Genomic DNA, 23,412 nt, shown 5'->3' on the forward strand with positions numbered 1-23,412 from the left:
GTGTGTGTGTATATATATATATATATATATATATATATATATATATATAAGTGTGCCTGTCTGTCTGTCCGTCTGGACCATGTTCGTTTGCCAAGATGAGAGACTTTGTATTTTGCTATTTTTGTTTTGTACGGTTACATCATGAAAATTACTCACCATAAACACATTTCTAAACTTTCCAATTCCATTTGGTATTTTCCTAGTAGATGCTGAAATGCCGATATCATCGTCGATAGAAACAATTCAAAAGATTGAAGAGAGCTGCGGGTAAACTTGATAGGTTCCTCGACGGTGCCTGGTTTTTGGCGTCGACAACTTTTAGGATGTAGCTTCGTCTGCTCAATCGTTGCTTAAACTTAAGTTATTCGCCAAATTTAGCTTGAAAGTTTAGGTGACGCATCATTCTCAAATTCAAAGTGCTTCCGGAAAGAATGAGAGTCCTGAAATGGAAGATGTTTGGAATAAAGAAATTGTACGGGAATAGATAATCACAGTCAAATAGTGGCGGATTAAGGAGAATGGGGCGGGTTAGGCCCCGGCTTGCGGCCCCGGCTTGCCATGTGAAAATGCGATAGAAAAACACTACTTAGACTTTGTCCTATGTTCCTCGGACTCTTTCTTAGGCTCAGCGCAACTTTGCCAGAGTTTTCTTTGTAGCTTGTCAGCTGATTTGTCAAGAGGAGTGTCCTTGGGTCACTCCATCATCCCCCTCCCCTCCCTGACCTTATCAAAAAGCTAGGTCCGTTCCTGTCAGGTTTATAATTGCACGTTAACGAACCCACTTCACTTTCCTTCTTCGCAGAGAGCATGACGAAGTCCTGCAACGCGCACGCATACACTGACGTTCTTTTACGTAGAAATCAGGGCTTCAGACATTTCTTTTTGTTACATCTTGTTTTGAAACGGAAATTAACTTTCATCTCAGTTTCTTGTCTGAACGACATCATCATTAGGTTTTGTGATAGGCCTAATGTAGCAATCATGCGGATTCTGAGAAGCCATATACTGTACTCAACCATTTTCTCATACCGCTAATCACGCTGAGAACAGAATAGCAGAATTAGCAGGAGAAAGTGACTTTTTTTTTTCTTCAGAATGATGTTATCTACAACGAAACTAAGATCGTAAAGGAAGCCATTTTAACAATCGTTATGTCATGGATTCCTAGTACTACGAAGATTGCATTACTGGAGCAAAGTATTTTCTGTTCCTCCTTTGTCCTTCTCACCCCTTCCCCGCCCCCTCCTATTATAGTCTACTATACTGGTCTATACATGTACGTCTTTCTATCTTTTCAATCGATTAAAACAAAAAAAAAAGTTTTTAATATCGTTCAGGATATTCCGCAATATGCGCATGTTTCGTCGTTTATCGATCAAGTTTAAAACATTGTGATTCAGTTTCATGCTTTTAGTTTATCACCAGTTTTCGTCGATTCCAATTCCATTTCGCCGTCCGCGGTAGCTGATAACGAGACAGCAAGAGCAAGATTTCGTCTAATAGCACTCATTTTTATCAAACGTCCACTCAGATCATCTCCCAGATATTCGATCAGGGCCCTGTTTTATGAAGGGTTAAAATTCATTATATAGTTGATTTCAACTGTAAGTCTATGGCAGCCTGTGTGATAAGGAAATTTAAAATCGATTTTATTTTTTGACAAAACGGGGCCCTGATGCTTTAATTATTGACTTTATAATCGAATGCATTCGGTACCAGAAGATCCCCCGATTTCTCCACGTTTTGACCTAAGATCGACCGGCGACCGACCAGAATAAAATCGACAGGGCATCGCTTGGGCATCGTTAGCAGACACTGAGGCTTTACAGCCCGCTCGACTTTTCCAAAAATCGTTGGGCGATGACCAAGTTTTCACGACGACCGAGCAGGCTGCAAATTGGCCAGACGCCGCTCTGACTTATGAGCTTGTGCCTTGGACAAACATGTAGGCCTACAGAGAAAAATCATGCCATTGAATTAAAGTGATAACGACAAAGATAAGGTTAAAGCATTAAATATGTTCGTGGGTTGTTGTTGTTTTCCTCTAATGTAGACTTCACATCTAGAGGCTACTACAGTTCATGACGTCATGTAAGCAACAACAATATTAGGAGAATATAATAACGTATCATCAACATTTTCTCTCTTTTTTTTTCTAGAATGATGAAAGAGCACGTGACTTACCTCTATCAGAAAGCTGGGGGAACAATATCACCATTAACTTATGTCAGTAACAAATTAATGGAATGTCTACTCTTCAAGAAAAAATGAAAATAATTCAGAAAATTCTCCTTATATCTTCATTATATTGTTGTCTATACATGACGTCATGACCTGTAGTAGTCTCCTTATCCAGTGATGTCGGTACCGAGACTTTAAATACTCAGTACATTTGAGTCCCATGCCCAATTTCTCTCAAACTCAGCTGTTCATAACTGGTTTCAGGCAAAATTTGGGTTTACATTTCCAGTCATAACTCTCTAGCTTGTTGAAGACTTATCTGTTTACTCAATCTTAATTATGTTGTTGTTGTTGCTGTCGTTATATGTACATATTGCTGTATTTCACCTCAACATTATACTATTTTTTTTCCCGGATTGACGGGCTTAGAAACATCAATATTTAGCGCTATATCAATGTTATTCATTATCATTATCATTAGCGGCCGACACATAATTCAGTGACAATCGACTACTTAATTTCTAAATTTGCTTGACGATCTGACGATTTGAACTCGAAATCAGACACAGATGTGAACATAGTATGCCCGTGAGGACGAAATTGAAATGAAAGCTGATGAAATTAAATGAAAGGGTGAGGAAAATATGCCCGGTAAATCTATACTAATCATACTGTTATAGAAAGAGTACATAGAAATGGACGTTATCTGCAAACGTATATATATATATATATATATATATATATATATATACATATATACATATATATATATATATATATATATATACATATATACATATATATATATAAACATATATACATATATATATATATATAAACATATATACATATATATATATATATATACATATATACATATATATATATATATATATATATATAAAGAAAATTAAGAAAAGTATAGAATTCCATTTCATTGTCATGCTCATAATATGACGATGAAAGATACGTATACGTACAAAGGTAACAATAATATTAAAAGATAGGAGGATCTGATAAACAAATTTCATGAAAGTGAAAGAAGAGTTGCATCTTTCATTGCTGCTGTCATTGTAGCTGTAATCACGACGTCATCATTATCATATCATTGTCAGTGTGATTTATGCCATTTTCAGTCAAGAGCGTCTTTCCTTTTCATACATCCCATTGCCTTGAATTGTAGATTGCAACACAATGTATCCGTGACACGTGTTGCTTCCCTGAATGCCGATCAATCAAGATGAGAATGCGATTATTGTACTCTCTAAAAAAAATCGAGTGAAAATTTTCACTCTAAAAAGAGTGAATACAAAAAAGAGTGAATTTCGAGTGAAATTTGAGTGAATTTTGAGTGAAAATGCTCATTTTCACTCATTTTGGAGTGACGTCAGGGATCACTCCAAAATCTTCGAGTGATCCCTGACGTCACTCCAAAATGAGTGAAAATGAGCATTTTCACTCAAAATTCACTCCAATTTCACTCGAAATTCACTCTTTTTTGTATTCACTCTTTTTAGAGTGAAAATTTTCACTCGATTTTTTTTAGAGAGTATATTGTGACGTATGGTCCTTGTTCCAGATAAATAGCAGCAGCGGGAGTATGTCAAATCAGCATTGCTTTGCGACGACCTTTAAAGACATCCTCTGGTACCTTTGATTTTGATAGTTTCTACAGCGTGGGATGCAAAAACAATTACTATAATAATACATATGATATAATATCAGAATATTTAAGTGTCGACCTTAATGTTCATTCATGCTGAAAGGAAAAACACACTGATTGTTCAAACTTATGACTGTCGTATGAGAGCAAGATCACATGTATCACGATATGTAAGTAACATTAAAAACTGACATACACAAATTTACATTATGAAAACTTCGAGATTTTATACAATATGCTCAAATTGTGTCTTAATGTGCATATCATATCACTGCATCATGGCTTATCGATTTATGATGTCATATTATAATATAATGCTTTGTTATCACCGTAAGTATCATTATATTACTTCATACTATATCATTGTACCCTATATCATATCAATATCGTTATAATTGTTATTATATTGAATTTGTACCAGATTTAATATATACAAGACTGCCATCCTTTGCTATAATACTCCACACTAAACATGACGTGATGATAGTTTTGGGAAGCATCATAAGACTCTATAACCCATGATGTTATAGATTAATGCGAAAGCAAACGTTTTACAAATATTTCTGTCACCCTGAAGGCTGAAATCATTTCTAGGCGCCCTTTTCATTCCAAACAAGTTAAAGCAATCTCTTAGCATAATTATGCAAACGTTTATTCATTCATTTCTTTTTTTATTCAAACTTTTTTATGACATTCTCCTGCAGTTCAATAGAGTTCCGTAATTTGTCTTTTGAGCAGCAGATTATACGATTCTTTAGTTCGAGTATGCATTAAAGAATCCCAAAACTTCATTGTATGTTATGATGAATAGTCGTATATTTCATAAAGATATTGCCAATACATTTATTGTTTAAATGACTTTGTGTTACATTTGTGCATGAAAAATAAAGGCAGAAATAAAATCAATCAAGAGTCGAAATCTTAAAAAAAATGTCAATTTATCTTGAAAAGAAGTGTTGAGAATCTAAATCTAGATATCAAAGTATAATGCCTACGGCGACACTTCGTGGCGGACGCATAAAAAGTGTGATTTCAGCATTACATACTGTAGGAGAATTTTAACATTTCAACCTGGCCTTAAAACTTTGCTATAGAAGTAATTCATGAATGCACTAAGTTTCAAGAAAGTACCATCTGGCATTGCATAGATATGGAGGGAAATAGAATGCAGTTTTAGAATTTGACCTTGACCTTTTACCTTGATCATCCAGAAATTGAAAAGCACTGCTTCGTCCACTCATACATACATTTGCCAAGTTTCGTTAGGATACTTCAAACCGTTTTTGAAGTTATGCATTCCTCTAATTCATTACGGACGGACAATTAACACGAGAGCAATTTCCCCGGTGACGCTCCCTGGCGGACATGACGGAGGTATAAAGAACAAGGCCCCGAGGAATACATGGTAAGGCGTTTCATAGCAAAGCAAATAAAGGCGAAAATTAATTATTGCCATGATCACACTGACTCCTACTACCCGTCGCAATATACATAAGGGACAAGATCAGGAGGGACAGAAGATCTCTCGACATAGAAAACCAACAGACTGGTTGCATAACGTTTTGTAACTGGTTAGGGAAACAGATCACGATTGTGAATTCTGCGGGGAAAATCATTTCGTGCGAAACGTTAAATCCTTCACCCTGTTAATAATGACTTGAAATATTAACGAGCCATGCCTGTCAGTGCGCATCTCCGCTGCGCAGCGGCCGATTTATTGAATTGGAGATCTATACGAATCTCGCGTTATGTCATCAAGTGCACGAGTTGCATTTGCTTTTTTCCAATGTATCACCTCGCAGGTATGATCCCTGACAGTTTTAGTGGCTCCTAGGTTTCGGAAGAGCAACACAGACAAAGACAGGCAGGCAGACGGGAATCTCCGTTACTGGTAAGCATTTCATTTTGCACTGCAGAAAGGTCTAGAGATCTGTGTGTAATTACTTTTGTTGTGTGTATGTGTGTATGTGTGTTTGTGAATATGTGGGTGTGTGTGTATTGAATGATTAGGATGATTTTGTAGTTAATTTGGTTTATCTGTGCGCGATTGTCTAGTAGATCACATCAGCATATACCTGCCGTTGCCACGGGCCACATTTTTATTAGTATTATAAACCCGAACAAGAAGAGTAGTAGATAATTCGTATTCCCCATATATATTGCAAATGGAAACAAACAAGGTGATTTGCTTCTTTATTTGCTGTTATTGGAGGTGGTAATTTTTTTTGCTTTACTCGTCTTATTTAGTTCTTATTGCTCTTCAAGCTATCTCCGATTTCTACTTACCACTGCTTCCCTTGATTTTTGAGGCGTATAGTAAAATACAAAATCACACTTTATCAGAAATAAATGTTTTAGTCAGGAATTCCTGAAGGAAGAACATTTTTATATTCTTAGAATTGTAAGGTTCGCACAAGGCTCAAGATGACTAATACAGCGTGTACCAGAAAAAAAAAAACGAAACCGAGTTTCCTTGCAACTTTTTACTATCGAAACCATACATTTTCTATATGAGATATACATCAATGGAAAGATAAACTTTTCTTCTTTTATCTGATGTACAACTTAAAGGGATTGTATAGTTTTGGTTGAGACCTAAATTTAGGTTTCCAACCTTTTTGGGTGAGATAATGAGAAACCTTTAATGAAATATGAAAGAGCATGTAATTCTATCAGGAATTCAACGTTTATTTGATAAAAAAAAAATTGGTTTTGAAATGGCTGAGATATCCAAAAAAAAGAGCGATTCTAATAAAGTGTGGGACCCACACTTTATTACGATCGCTTTGTTTTACTTTGTTTTTGGATGTTTCAGTCATTCCAAACCCGATTTCCATCTAAACTTTGAATTCCTCTTAAAATAGTATACTGCTCTGTACTATATCATAAGTGTTTTCTTGGTATCACGCAAAAAGTTAAAGGGGATGGCTATATAGTAACTGATCAGTGGGAATCAGTGGGAATGCTGGGGATGATTGTTCCAATTATTGTGGGATTCATTTAAGAGTACATTATGTATCTATTGTTGTGTGAAAATTGTTTGCTTCAGAACGGTCTCATATTCAAGTAATGTGCAGTTTAATGCTCCGTCACTGTACAGGCATGCTAACCTGGAAACATTAAACTGCACATTACTTGAATATGAGACCATTCTGAAGCAAATTATTTTCACACAACAATAGATATGATTATAATGCACTCTTAAATGAATCCCAAAAGGATTGGAACAATCATCCCCAGCATTCCCACTGATTCCCATTGATCAGTTACTAGCCATCTCCTTTAAAAGCCCGCTTTTCATCTCCACCAATACTGTACCATCCCTTAAATGTTCATCGTTCATGCATAACTGAGTTAGAGCAACGAACAGTGGTGCTATCAAATTTTCATTTGCACGAGCAAATGGTGATTTTAAGTGATTTCTTCAGACTTGTAAAGTTACGTTTCCGAAAAACAAAATGCATAACCTAAATATCCATATTTTCTTCTTTCGTATGAGATCTTATGCGTCAAATATGAATAACGCGTGCTTGAGAAAAATCTGCATAAAAACATGCTCCATTTCTACCAATTCTACGGAGAGACGAAAAACAAGCATTCAGCTCTCCCGACTTAGCATTAGACGATAGGCTCGCCCGCGCCATTGACATGATTGAATTAACACAAAACAACGACAGTGCTACAGTGAATGTTGCTCGGGGGGGGGGGGGGGGGATACAAAGAATGATGTATGAGACGGAAAGCCCTTTGTTGTCATTTATTGAGAATAAGCTATGAGACTTAACCAATAATTGGAGACGACTATAAATCGTGTGTATTCTCAGGCTGCATGAAGTCCAATGGCTATCAGAAATTAACGTTGCAACAATGGTACACATTTTGATGATTTTGTACCTCAAACTTATCTCAGGCTACATTTCCCTCACGAGTGGTTCATCCTTCATCACTGACAGGGTTTTGAAGTTTTTGAAGGGGGCGGCGAAGCAGAAAGAGAGGGTAGGCCTACATCACTTTATTTATCACTGAACTAGCGCTTCTAACATTTCAAAGGTACAAGTGCAGGGCAGAAAGTCGTCTTTTTTTTGGGGGGGGGGGGGGCACGGAAGGCTTTTTCGGTCGGTTACTCCCCCCCCCCCCCCAAACATTCGCTGGTGAACTCCCTTTGCTCTGTATTTTGCTGCATGGTCAGGCAAGCTCATGATCAAGTGCTAATTTACGACCCTATTCCGAACCGTCTGTATCAATCCTTTTAAAGGGGCATTCCAGATGATTTTAATAATTTCACACCATGTAGTACATAAATCTGTTGATTTATGTACTACATGGTGTGAAATTATTAATATCATGTATAGCTTTGTGGAATTTATTGCAGTTCGTGAGCAGAGAGATTTGGATGATGATACATGTATAGGAGGCTCACATATTTCAGAAATGTAGTAGTGTAATTCCATTACAATAATGCTTGCTTGTGAGTTCACCTGTGTATAATCTATGCATGCCTTCTTCTTTTGTGCTGCTTCCTTGAGCCCCAACTCGTGCATGGTGACTCTGCTAATTATGTCATCATCCTTGTTCATTGCAATTTCTTAAAAATTTGAAAAATATTCATATTCTTCATCCCAACTATCATAAATTCTGAAACTCTGTCCTCAGTATAACTAATTTATAGGTTGTTCAAATGTAAAAATCTGAAAATCATCCGGAGGTCTCCTGTATTAAATACCCCCTGCCTTCATGTTTGTGTATATTCATTGAAGCGTGAAGGTCATTGTCATCTGCCAAGTCGGGCAGGCGTCGGGAAAACTAACTGGCTCCCTATTTACTATCTATCTTTCTGGGTAAAATGGAAGTATATTTTCAAATTAAGTTTTCTCGAGCAAGCGTAGGTCATTTTTTTAACGCATGAGATGTCATAATGAAAGCAAAAAGAATGGATATTAAGGCTATGATTTTATTTTTTTTTGCAAAAATTGCCGAAAAAACCTGGAAAACTCATTCAACGTTGTCATGTGCTCGTGCAAATGAAAATTTAGTAGCATTACTGTCTATTCGTCTTTCTCAGTCATGCATGAATGATGAACAATGAGTTGTGCATCAAATGAAAGAAGATAAGTATATCTTTCCATCCATGTACATCTCATAGAGCAAATATATGATTATGAAACATCGCAAAGAATTGCAATGAAACTCGGTTTCGATACCTTGGAACATTGGTTTTTCTATGGAAAGCATTTTTGGGGTTTTTTGTTTCTACAAATCGGCCTTCGTACTGTATTACATCTTCCAACAGAATGAACTCTCATAAGAGGCGTCATCTTATCTTGCTAAAAACTTTTTTTGATGATGATGATGATGATGATGATGATGATGATAATAATAATAATAATGATAATAATGATAATAACAATGATAATGATGATGGTAATTGTAATGAAGAAAATGGTAATAATGATAATGATAATGATGATAATAATCACCATCATCATCATCATCATCATCATAACAATAATAATAATAACAACAAAAATGAATTATGCTTATACTATCATAACATACTTTACATCTCATTAAAAAATGGGAGTCATGACATGTATTCATAATTGAAACCTTATCATTTTGCAGAAGATTTTTTTTTTTTTTTACCTGCATGGTCTTAAGCAAACCCATTAGCTTTAGCTGCTGTTGCCTTATATATAATTATAGTGGAAGATTATTCCAAAATTTCGGAGCAGCACACACTTACATTCTGTCACCTCGGATAGTTTTTGACTTCCCTGAGGAGATTTCAACAGTGTTTGATAAAAAACATTTTGAAGTTCATGACTGCACCAGAAACAAGTGGGCTTGAAAAGGTAGCACGCACAAACAGAGTAAACGACGTACATTTTCGCGCGCTCCAGACATTTTTTTTTTTTTTTTTTACTTCGTCGACAATCATTAACAAACGTGAAACCTCATCAGTCAAATAGAAAAAGATTTGGTATCAGAAATAGTTCTATCGCCGATGAAGTGAGGAAGGAAAATATGATTGTTGACCTTACTTCTCTGCCGTGGCTTTAAAAACGCTTTTATGTTCTAAGTAAGGACCTTTTGGACCTCGGGGCAAGAAATTCTGTCTTAGGTTTGTGAAAAAGAAAATAGTCATTACATGTTGTATCTAAACATCACGTTTCAGCAAAGCAAAGTACAAAGAAAGAGTAGGAGGAAAGAAGGAAAAATGACAAGATGACATAATACCGAATAATCACATAATGGAGATAGGAATAGCCCCGAGATATAAAAAACTGCCATCAGTGAAAAAATAGTGTTATTTTCCCCACATAATTATACCGTTTGCGACGTCACAAGGTAAACAATGGAATATCAAGTCTCCGCCAGACCTTGATTTCCTGTGGGAAAAATCAGTGAAGATGAAGCATACTTGAGATAATTACCGGAGGGGCAGAACGGGCGTGGTAGGTTTATATATATATATATATATATATATACATTAGCATCGATCAAGCTTACAATTATGTCTAGCAAAGAGAAACAAAGCACTGACGAATTGGCCTGGCTTATAATATCACGAATCATCACACATCAACTTTATGCCGAATGTTGCTTTTGGCAGACATGGTCACAGATCATCCGAATGAATAATAGTTAGTATTTATTATCTTAAAAGCGCCTTTTCCACTGGATACAAAGGGCTTTGAGATATCATCCCTGGTCGTCATGGGATATAAAATGAATACATATTAACAGCCAGTGACAGTGCGAGTCCAGTGCTTACATAACAGGGATTTTAGAATGAATAAGTATTATTGTGATGTAATCCAGCGTTGGTAAAGATTTCAGAAGAGGAGGGAGCCAGCCTTGGTGCAGTAGGGAATCATCTGCAACGCCAATTAGTTTGTTCGTGCGCGGTTGAGTGAAGGTATATCTGACGATGAAAGATGAGTGCGGCTAGAATGAGAATGTCGCACGAGACTCTCCGCAACGTACTCTGGAGCTCTTTCGTTGAATATTGGTATAAAACGAAGGAAGAGCAAAATGCTTGTAGACCCGTTAGTCCATTTTTTTTACAGCTAGAAGCTAAACAAAATTTGTTTGCTTTTTATTGGAGATAACTAATAATAATTAAAAAAAGTCTTTGTGATGTACTTATGACGAATGAATAAAAAAAAAACACGACACCGGAAATAAACAAAATGTGGTGGGTAATTCCCAAGGCCCTGTAAACGGGAGGTTACGGGTTCTTATCCAGCCTGAAAAATAAATCAGAACTCGAGGAGAAGAAAAAGAGAACAAAAAAACTCATTCCATCGATTAACAAAGCTTAGTGAATAAAATGATGTTATATTTTCCCAGTACTAATTAAAGGCTATTGATAATTGTTGCCCTTGAGACTGAAAGATTTTATCCTTTGTATGTCTCTCCATATCCCTTCTTTGTCCTTCGTTCGTATACACACACATACACAACAAACACACACACACATATACACACATGCACACACACACACACACACACACACACATATATACACACACATACACACACACACACACACACACACACACACACACACACATACAAAACCAGTTCAGTTTATTGCAGTTTCACTTATTTTGCATCCGACATACAACAAAGAGTCCAATGTAATATACAAAGTATGCTATTACACCATCACTTTATTTGATCAGTTGAAAAATACATAGAATGTAATATGAATCGTAAACTAAATGATAAGACATGAAATTATCACATTATCTCTCTCCCTCCAAAACACATTATCCCTTTCTCTCCTTCCCTCTATCTCTCTCTCTCTCTCTCTCACTTTCTCTTTCCATTCTCCCCCCCCCCCCCCCCCCCGCATCAAACACCTAAAACTGTCCTCTCCTTTTCCTTTACTGTTCAGAACCGGTGCCTCGTATTGGTTTTTGTGCAGTGATGCGGGCATATACTTCGGTTAGATCATGGATCTCTCTACGCCGATCTACCCAGCTACTCACTTCCTTAGTCCGCTCTCTGTCCTGACGACCCCGGCAGACTCCTTCACAGACACCTCCAATCCTCCGTGGTTTGCCACCTCCCCAACCGTTGCCATGGCAATGGAAGACTCGGGCCCTCCTGGAGCGAACGGGACGGACGTCGGGAGCGACGAGGCGGAGAGGGGCGTGGTTCAAAAAGTGTTGATTGCGGCATTCATCACTTGCATGGTTTGGGGCAACGTGGGCAACATCCTTGTGATGGGCGCCATCCTCATTGACCGGAAGTTACGTAACACCGTGGCCAACATCTTCATCTTTAACCTCGCCATTGCAGATTTTTGCGTTACGTCCTTCGTGGACCTCTCCTATATCCTCGGTAAGCGATACACATCCCAAATGGAGAGATCACGTGTCATGCCTGCACACCCAACATACGTACACTGTATAATTATGCCAATATTAAAGTCTAGTAGTAGTAGTAGTAGTAGTAGTAGTAGTAGTAGAAGTAGCAGTAGTAGTAGAAGTAGTAGTCGTATTATGTAGTAGTAGTAGAAGTAGTAGTAGTAGTAGTAGTAGTAGTAGAAGTAGTAGTAGTAGTAGTAGTCGTATAATCTAGTAGTAGTAGTAGCCGTATAATGTAGTAGTAGTAGTAGCAGTAGTAGTAGTAGTAGTAGTAGTAGTAGTAGTAGTAATCCTAATCCTGAACGTAATCCTAACCCTATAACCTAAACTCTTGCCCTGAACCTAACCCTAACCCTAATCTTTACTCTAACCTTATCACTAATTAGTATTTAGCCGATGGTAATTTTCCTCGGGGGTTTATTGCCTTGATACGGACAGAACACATCAGCGAAGTTTAAGGAAAATCGTATAGAGTCAATTCAAAAGTTATACATTTCTAAAGTTTTGATGCTGTCATCACTGGAAAAGAAAACTACTGCGGTTCATGATGACCATGATGACGTCAATGTGTGGATAACAATATAAAGAATGTCGTCAATGAAATGTCATTTATCATAAAAAACACAATTCCATCGACTTGCTTCTGACGAAGGTTAATGGTTATAACATTTCCCCTTCTTTTTGAAAGAGGTGAGAAGAGTGCTGATAGAAAACTGAAATGTTTACATTTTGTTAACATTTCTCTTTATGTTGTTGTCCACACATAACTAGTAGAAGTCTTCTTATCCAGTGATAACGGCAGTAAAACTTTAAAAATTCATAACTTTAGAAACGATTGACCGATTTGACTTAAAAATTCGTTGATGTGTCTTACTTATGTTGCTGCTTTCATTGAATGTACATGTATGTTTGGGATTAGGATTCCTTAACAGGTACTATTTACTATTGACAGATTGGGAACAGTGATTTGAAAATGTTTTAGTTATCACACCTGATGTATATGTGGGTCAGTTGCATCACAAAAAATCCTACTATATAAACAGTTTACATTCAAGCCTAAAATATAAGGAGATATCACTATTTTTCTCAATAAACCATAACTGTAGACGGTTTATTCTAGAAGCGATTTTTATGATAACTATTGTTCATATTTTGTATATTTAACAGTACTTTGCATCGGTTATACTAACTATATTGATTTTAAGTTGGTTGCTTCTATCCCTATAACTCACATTTTAGAACTATTTTGAAGTACTCAAGCTAGATTTTTTGTTTTATCTACATATGGTAAATAATGCCCTTAACTATGCAGCAAGGAGTAATACACGTGTGCAACTTTATGCTGTGTTGGCCTTTGACGTTATACCGGTCCCTTTGTCGCCATCCCTCGCAGGGAACTTTCACCCCCAGTGGTTCCAGGGAAAATCCGTGCTCTGCAATCTAGCTGCGTCGGTCTGCATCGTAAGCTGCACCTGCTCCATGTGGAGCATATGTTTCATCAGCATCAACCGATTCGTCTGCATCACACAGGTCTGGTACAACACAGATTTTATAGATTATTTTATAATATCCTTGATATCAATTCGAATATGACATAAGTATGTACTTATACCTATAGGCATAAGGTCTCTTTATACAAATACAAAATGTATAATATATATACGTATATATATATATATATATATATATATATATATATGTATATATATATATATATATGTATATGAAGAGTTTGTTCGCAAAAACCGATAAACCCTTTTTTGAAGATTTTGAAGTACGGTCTCTGTCATAAAGTACAAAATAATACCTTTTAAATGATATATTGATCACTACATATAAAGGTACATTTTTGAAGTCATGGTCAAAAGAAGCAAACATTTTCTTATTATTCTCTTTATTATTCTTGACCTTTAATCGCAAATATCTCCATTTGGCAAATATGGACTTATCGGTTTTTGACAAAAAACTCTTCATACAAATATATACATATATATATATATATATATATATATATATATATGTGTGTGTGTGTGTGTGTGTGTGTGTGTGTGTGTGTGTGTGTCTTTGTGTATTTGTGTGTTTGTGTGTTTGTGTGTGTGTGTGTGTGTGTGTGTGTGCACGTGTGTGTGAACGTATGTGTGTATGACTCCAAAGCGCACTAAATTGGAATTGATTCAGGAGATTTACATTACATCAAAGACCGACGGTAAAAATGTTTACGTAGCAATCGGTATCAATTTTAATCTCGCATTTTATTTTAAACGATAATTTCAAAATATTCTCTATCTCTTTTTTTTTTCTCTCTCTCTCCGTCTGTCTCAGCCCGTTCAAATGACTTTTTATTGGATCAAAAAATGGAAAATCTAATATAACTGTCGTGACATGTATTAGGTCGCGCTCATCAAACGTTTTCTGAAAGCACTGTACACAGTTTATAGAGATTTTTTTCCACTAACGACTTTTACAGCATTGATAATTCAAGGCTGACAGAAATCTCGCTTAGACGCTATGCATTTCATTTGAATCGCTTTAATTTCACCTTGGTATTGTAAGGTTTGGATGAGTCGAAGTGATTAGATGGTGACGATGGCCTTGGTCTCGTAGACAGATAGAGTTCATCATCTCCGATTGTATTTGAAATCCCTGCTGTCTAGCGGATGGTACGGTTTTGCCATGGGTACTACTAAAACACTTATCAATTCAGTGCTTATTTACGTCAATGTGGGGCAATTTGCTTATCAGTTGCTATATATATACAAAGAAAAACTGAAAGAAATTCATGAATTTGGTATAGTTTTGGTTGAAATGGGGAATTCAGATTTTAAATTTTTCGAGATAATTAGAAGCCACGTAAAAAAGATGAAAAATCATACAATATTTCGGAAGATGAATTCAAAGTTTATTGTTGAAAATGTTTTTTGAAATGGCTAAGATATTTTAAAAAAAAGCAAAACAAAGTTGTCCTAATAAAAGGTCTTTGTTTTTGGATATTTCAGCCCTTTCTAAACCGATGTTCATCAAATCGATTTTGAATTTCTCATAGAATTGTATGCTCTTTCATGTTTCATAAGATTTTTTTTTTCTCGTTATCTTACCAAAAAAGTTGGAAACCTGAAGACCCATAGCAACCAGAACTGTATACAATCATCCTTTTGTGAAGTCCCCTGAAGACCCCCCGACTTCCCTTAACTCGAATCTTTGAGATGGCGTCACTTAACGGACTTCACATTGAATGTAATAGATTTCTGCCAGGGAAATCTCACATACATTTCCTTTATACTTCGCAGGACTTTTTTTTTTCTAACCAGCGGGAAGTCCCGATTCTTTCACCGGAATCAGGACCACATACTGAAGAACTGATTGATCCACACTTTACTGGTGTTGAGAAGTATCGTATAGATGACTGATGCATGTAGTGTTATACACATTTGCGATTGGAGGGGGGGGGGTGAGGGATACATAACATTAACAGTAACTTATTATCAAGATTAGGGTAGATTCAGTAGTTGAGAAGCAAAGGAGAACGTATGGAGAGGAAAGGGGTGGGAGAGGAGAGGGTGTGGGTAGGAGAGGGGTGGGGGAGGAGTGGGGGAGGAGTGGGGAAGTTGGTATATTGGAATGGGGATGGGGTGTCAGTGGTAACTTAGGGAGTAGATCGATAAACGGCATTGTGTGGTGACCTGGATCTGCAGAAGTGATCTGTTTTCTGCCTTTCACCCTTCTCCCTTTCCAAACACATCAGTCTATCTTCTTTATACTATATACTTTTTGTGATAACTCCTCTTACGAAGTATTCCACCCTCTACAGTGTCGCAAAATTCTGCATCGATCTGAAAGGAATGAGAAGAAAGAATGCATTGAAATCGCTGGTGGAAACCAGAACTTCATCTCATGGAGATCGAAATAGCAGGAACAAAGATATAAAAAAAAGAGTGTTAAAAACAGCATATCGCGAGCTATGATTACGCATTCGGCTCTTGTCCACTTCTTTTAACCTTTTAAGTCTTGAGCTACACTGCAAGACCTCACACAGTAATCTCGAGAGCGTGAAAAAAAAAAATAATTGTGGGCCTATATCCTTCATCTCTTTATTCTTCAGTGGCTGAATAAGATTCTGTATCTTTTTTTTTTTATAGCTAATACAAAAGCCAGCATCAAAGGATGGACTTTGCCACGTTTTCCTCAAATAAAAGACTCGTCGTCGGTAATAAGTGGCAATCCGTATACCCATAACAAACATGGGCCCGAGAATGAAGCTGGAAGAGGCCAGGATAAATAAGACCTTATTATTATTATTGTCATTATTGTCCTCCGACTTGGAGAGAAGCTCGTCCTTGCCAGAAGAAACGAATGAGAGAGAAAAAAGCACCATGGAAACCTTCTCAATGTGTTTGATACGTCGATTCTCTTCAATCTTGATCGCGATGTCATCTAATCTAAAGATGTCGCAGGTGTGTGAGATATAACAACCTTTCTCTTGCCCCTTTGTTTTGCTGTTCACCTCGACACAGGAAAAAAAAAAACACCGTGAAACCCTTTTACATACCCTTTTATCTACGTAAGAAGATATCTGTCTGACATTTTGCTGGAGTCAAGTCTTTATGCAGATCACTTTTTAGTCGTAGGTTTTGAGCTACTTGTGTTTCTCAGACTTCCGGTTTCACATGGCCTGCCAAAGAAATGAGATATGCTTTGGTTCTACATCAATTTCACGGGGATGTACAACCAAGGTCTACAGGCATGTTTGTGGAAATGTAAAGCTGTCGCTTTTATTACGTCCTCGTCTATACTTTTCTTTCTTTCTTTTTGCGCAGAAATCATCGATTCGCCTCTGAAGAGCTGCATTTACAGACTTACTTGTTCGTCATTACTTCTGAGCTCTGAAGAGAGTGTAACCTTGGTTGACTGCGATGAAAAGTCTGTTCATCATGGAACTGCGACTATGAGAATAAGCCCTTGTGGCTTTAGTGCTAACCAAATACTACATGTATTCGAGAAAGAGTGTCTACTATTGTGTTTGCGCGCGAGGAGATGTAAACCATTGCGTTGGTGTTCTGTTGTATTGCCTCCCCCAGTCTGAGAAGACTTTTAGAGTATGGACGGATTATTGCAAACATATGGGGATATATTTCAATATATCTTTCTGCTGAGCAGAAAGATACAAACAACTTCAAGTATTAAGACATGTCATATCACTTTAATTGCCTTTCCCTTCCAATCAATGCAGTACGTGTTAGGCCGTGATACTTGTCTCTTACTGTACTCTTCAATGTATCACTAGTACTCACAGTAAGTGATAAGAAATGAAGGACACTGTTAAAACGCATGTTTGTGGGCTAATGATTAAGCACTAAAAAATCTACCATTAAGAAAATTGATAATGTCACTTCATCACGCAGAGCCTCCTCTACCCAATGCCGTGATATTTACTGGGTATCAAGAACTCATGAATTCTTCTACACGAGGAGTATTCAAAGTTAAGCAATTGGATGTGAATATATTACTAGAGGTTCAAAAGAAATTAAAAAAGAATAACATTTCAAATTTACTCCATATCATATAGTATGAAATATTTTTTAATATTATAATCTTTGCGCCACGAAATTAAAAGGCTGGCAATATTATGGCATTTTTTCTTTGCTTTATATAACGATCTTGTCCTTCTCTCGGCTATTTTTTTTAACACTATTACATAATATAACAAGATATATGCCTAATTGCATCATCTGGCGCTAATTTATCAAGACTTTTGTTTTCGGGGGAGGGGGTGGAGGGATGGAAAGAACGCGTCATCAGCCAACTAGAATAAAGTACCCCTTGAAATATGCGTGTAATTATTCTTTATTCATTTATATACACACTGCTATGAAATCATACCGAAATAAACTTACTTCATATTAACGTCTGCCATTATTGCGCTCGTGTTGTGTACGCAGTTAACAAAATACCGCTTGGGGAGGAACGAGACACTATAATAAATGTGTAACCAAACAATATTTGCGCAGAACGTATTGGTTTATAACATTGATTCATATCTTTCATAATGTCTAGATTCTGAAACACGATCCTAGCTCTTGATTACCCTCGCGTTGCTTTGTCCTGTATATGTCACTACGGACCTAATTGATAGAAGTCAACCAACGCGAGCGGATCATTATGGCGCTCAAGAAGTAGAAGAAGAAGATGATGATGAAAAAAAAAATTGTTGATGACATCAGCGATCACGATCCATGCATGTGACGAGGTAACGTATCAATGCAATTGTTCTTTTAGGAGTGTTTCTGGCACTGAAGCAGATAGCATGTGCTCAGGTTATATATTTCATTTCAATCAGCCAATTATTCTTCAGAAAATTCCTAATCGCTTCTTAGGGGAGGTGCGCGCAGCTCTAGAAGTCGGGTTGATCTGAGATAACATAATAGAGATTTTCATGCCGTTGTGTATGACCGCCTTTTTTCCTCTCCCCCCCCCCCCCCCTCCCCACGTGATAACAAAAATAGTTCACGTGATAGACCCGTCTGCATGGATGGATATTGCTGGTCATCTCGGTTGGCACCGTGAACCGTTCTACCTTTACCTTATCTTATCTGTGTCGTCAACATCATTTTGCTCCTCGTTTTGTCACTTGACTTTAATTCCCCCATTTTGAAATTAAAAAAAACCAACAACCCCAAACTGTCTTTTGATGATAACTATATACTAGTAATGCTTTAAAGGGACTGTACAGTACTGGTTGAGGTAGGGATTCATGTTTTGAACATTCCTAGATGAGATAATGAAAAGCCTCTTATGAAATATGAAAGAGCACGTAATTTTATGAAGGATTCAACGTTTATTTGATGAAAATTGGTTTTCAAATGGCTGAGATATCCCAAAAAGTGCTAATAATGAAAGGCGACATGCCCCAACTTTATTAGTATCTCTTTGTTTCACCTTGTTTTTGGATATCTCAGCCATTTCAAAACCGATTTTCATCGAATAAACTTTTGATACCCCTTAGAACTGCATGCTCGTTGACATCTCATAGAGTGGTTTCTGAATATCTTACAAAACGTTAAAAGATAAATCTTCACCTCGACCAGAACTGTACACACCCTTTAAAGGGTGGACAAGTCAGCAGAGTTTACACCTTTACAGGTCAGATTGAAATCTTTATTTCAACATTCCTACCCCTTTCACATTAACACGAATCCGAGCATGCACACTTTTTTGTGTGTGTTTTCATTGATATTTATTGGTTTCATTCAAATCATTCATAAATCCCAATCCCCAAACCATTCTGGGAGTAACAGGAACGGTACAAATGCAATTCAAAGCACAAACAAATCGATTTGTCATACAATTTATACTGCAATTAATCTCTTTTCAACATAGATAACTCTCACTCTCGCACACATACGCACACATTACACACGCACACACACACAAGATACACACTCACGAGACACTATTAATTGGATGCACAAGAGCAGACAAGACCATAGTTACAGCACTCAAGGAACAAAAAGAATGTGTATGAGCGCTGAGCAATGTCACTGGCGGAGTATTAAGTGTCTGCAGAACACCTTAAATTGGCAAAATACAAATATGGTCTCCTAAAACGCCGAAACGACAATGCAGTGGTAGCGAGACACCCGATCTAGGTACTAGTAGTCAGTAAGACGAAATGACTGAATCATGCATTTTGTGGCGTATCCTCATTTATCTAATGTTACCCACTGTGTTCGCGTGTCCGCCGTAATGTAACAGCTTCGTGTTACAATGCACGCGCCACTATGCGACATTGGGCTAACACTGTTGCAATTGTGGTAACACGATAGTCACTTGAATCAACCATCAGCCCACAAAATGTTAAATCTCACTTCAATCGCCTCTCTTCTCTCCCGCCCCTGTCTTTTCTCCTTTTTGTAACCTACGAAGCCTTTGGGGGATTTTTGCTGCAGGAGATGGTGCTCGTGTTGTGCTTGTGTTCTGCTTGTGTATTATTAGTATCAATTCTCGTGACATTATATTTATGTGTCATGATTATGCATTTGTACGAAGTGGGTGTGGCCTGTTGGACCACTTTGGAAAAAGATGGATCCGGACGAGACTGGGACGATGCCGTGTGAGGCGAGGGAAGAATAAAGTTTTTGTTACTTTACGTTTGATATCATTGGTGGTGGTGATTTGTTTTGGTGTCAGAATGTGTGACATGCTTTTTTGGCCACCAGGATTTCCTTCCCTTACGTAATAATATGCTACAACGGTTGTATTACCCATGTATATTGTTTGGAAATGAAAATGAATTGATAAAAATAATTGAATGAATTAAGGTATTGCCGAGCTCACAGACCCAGAGGTATCCCTTTAAAGACCGTATTTTGTCTGATTTCTTCTTCAACGGCTGTATTCAGCGATGTCATAGTAAAACAAACGCGACTCGACACTTCCCCTGCTTGCAATCACTCGTTGGACTTTGCTGCATACTTTGCTAGGAGGGACAAATTTCCTAGCTCTGTGTTTGCATGACAAATAGGGCTGTGTGAGGAAGGTCTCGGAATTCAAGGTTCAAAGATGCTGCGACGGTGGCGACATTTTGAAGGAAGTGAAGAAGAAGAAGAAGAAGAAGAAGAAGAAGAAGAAAACAAAATGCATTGACTGGCCCCTCTTGCTCTTTCAACACTGTGGAAGCGTGTTGCCATGGCAACTGTTGCTAGAGCGGGAGATCAAAGTTAAATGAGCAAGAACATAGCAATGCGGAACAAGCTAAGCCTCTTAGAGCCTATATATAGTACTGTTGCAACAAAAAGTGAGGCTCTGAAGCAATTCACATAAACATTCTCATGTGCAACCGACCACTACTTAACATAAATGAAACAATTATACTTTAAGAAAAAGAATGCTGCGATTTTTTAAAAAAGAGAAGATTAGGTTGAAAACTCATTCTCGCTTTACTTATTAGAATCAAGCAATCTTGCATTACCTGTCAGAATCAAGCTGTCTAAGATGAATATTTTGCAGTGCGTAATTTATTTAGTTTTCTCGTAGTGCATCGCATTTGTGATTGGTGGAATAACTAAAGGTATTTCTACCTCTCTTTATGATGGTCGTAGAGAGATCAAGTATCATAGTTATAATTAAGCCAAGCTTGTGTATGCTATAACATGGCAGTTTGGGTTGTTTTTATTTTCATTTTCTATCAAGATAAGGATATGGATAGCCCATATTACGCTGCACTAGCTGGTCTTCCATTCGGTGTGATTCGGTTAAAACTCACAGTAACCCCCCCCCCCCCTCTCTCTCTCTCTCTCTCTCTCTCCTGCGGTTTTATTGGAACTTTACAGGAATTTTGTTCTCCGGACATTGTCGCGACATTAGCGGTCGCGGTATAAGGTTCAGTTCAGTTCAGTTCAGTTTGATTTTATTTCTGCATTTTTTTTTTCTCAATGAAATCATGATTCGTATGTCAAATGACAACACATGTATCTGACAACATAATCGAAAAAAAGTTTCACAATTATAGTTTAATATTCACAATGTTTTGTGAAACAGAGAAAGGGATCTAAACGCATTGATTTGGGAATTGTGTATTTCTTTAGACATTGTACGAACAGAAAAGCAGGAGACCGCGATCATTTAAGTTTCAAGTTTCAAGTTTCAAGTTTATTTCATATTTCCATTTCCATTTCTCAGTGATGGGATCACAAAATGATTGACAATAAAACAAAAGTACAAAACATATACAACCATATCTTATGTTTGAAGAAAAAAAGAGTAACCATCCCTAGCGCTCGATGGAGACGGACGTGTCGCCATAGCCCTCTTGGTTCTGCAGCCACCGCCCCAATCCCTCACCACCACTCCATGGCTTATTTTCTGACTCCTCCTGCATAATTTTCAGCTCCAGCTCCAGAACAACTTTGCTTTTAACCTGCTGTAACGAACCTTTTGGAACTTAAGCGGTGAAATTCATTAAAACTCGGAATTTGTTTGAAATTTGTGAACGCACAACATCAGTCCAAATGGCGACCCGCCTTACTCGAGCTGCCAGCAAAGACCGGTCTGTTCCCACCCAACACCCTCCGCAACCCAGCCGTGCCGACGCAAGCCAGTCTCACTCAAGGAGCGATGATGGCGCATCTAGTGACCTGACTTTGGCGGACATACAACAAAGTATAACTCGTTCTTCATCTACAGTATGTGCAAAGCTTGATACTCTTTCGCAAGAGGTCGCTTCAATTAACGCCAAACTGTCAGAACTAGAAGACTCCGTAACCATGAACTCTGACAAGATAATCGAGATTGAGAGCAAGAAGCTTCCAGAAATGGAAAGCAAGATGGCAGCCGAAATTACCAAACTCCAAAATAAGCTCACGGCAATGGAGATTTACTGCCGTCGCGCAAACCTGCTCTTTTACGGAGTGAAGGAAACGCCAAACGAAAATGTTGAGCGCACACTTCGCGACACGTTTTGCTACTTCGGGATAAGCGCAGACGATGCCGCCAATATTGCCCTCGTGAACGTTCACCGGCTCCCCCGGCGCGACAACGCCAACGCTGCTTCCGGCCAGACCAATGGAGCCCCATCTCGAGACCCTGTTCCGCGAGCCATAATTGCAAAGTTTGTCTATATCCGCGACAGGAACCGTGTTCTTGAATCGTTCGACCAGCGCCAGCGCCAAACAAGTCAGCCGCGAGCCAGCACCGGCCCCGTTCAGGAATCCAAACGGATCACGGTCCGCACGGATCTGCCCCCTGCCCTCAAAGCCAGGAGAAGCCTTCTCGCGAAAACAGCCTACGACCTCAGAAAGCAAAAAAACGCTTCTACCAAGATATACCTAGCTGGCACAGAAGTTCTCCTTAAATGGAAAGTGAAAGGCTCCGCGACTTGGAACCTGTACCGTGACTGAATCTGTAAGTCGCGAGTCTCGTGTTATCTTCAGCTCCTATGTGCACCTTTAAGTTAGACAATCTCTTGCGACTTGATTGGTAAGCAAGTACCCAAGTTGTTATCGTTTACATTAGTGTTTCTTCCTTGTTAACTTACCCAGCCATTGCTATGAATGCTGAATAACAATTCCAAATCTTCTGCCAACTACGTAAATTTAGTCTGACTTGTAACATCACTCCCAAATCTTTAAAAGGAAGTCTTGCCCAAATGGGTACCATGAGTGTTGATGACTTGTTCTTTTTCCCTTCCATTTTTGT

At 37.9% G+C, this 23,412-nt stretch overlaps 1 protein-coding gene across 1 annotated transcript in view; it reads left to right on the forward strand.

Moving 5' to 3' along the window:
• Positions 1–11,805: 11,805 nt before the first annotated feature.
• The window catches only part of LOC139737737 (melatonin receptor type 1B-like), a 29,203-nt gene continuing 17,596 nt past the window's right edge, over positions 11,806–23,412 (forward strand). The window contains exons 1-2 of the mRNA XM_071648414.1: positions 11,806–12,196; positions 13,616–13,752. Of these exons, the coding sequence (XP_071504515.1) occupies positions 11,806–12,196; positions 13,616–13,752 (528 nt within the window). The remainder of the gene's footprint in view (positions 12,197–13,615; positions 13,753–23,412) is intronic.

This window comes from Diadema antillarum, unplaced genomic scaffold, assembly GCF_040938485.1.
Source record: "Diadema antillarum isolate AM-2024a unplaced genomic scaffold, OU_Dant_1.0 seq00000702_RagTag, whole genome shotgun sequence".
In the NCBI taxonomy this organism is placed as follows: domain Eukaryota; kingdom Metazoa; phylum Echinodermata; class Echinoidea; order Diadematoida; family Diadematidae; genus Diadema; species Diadema antillarum.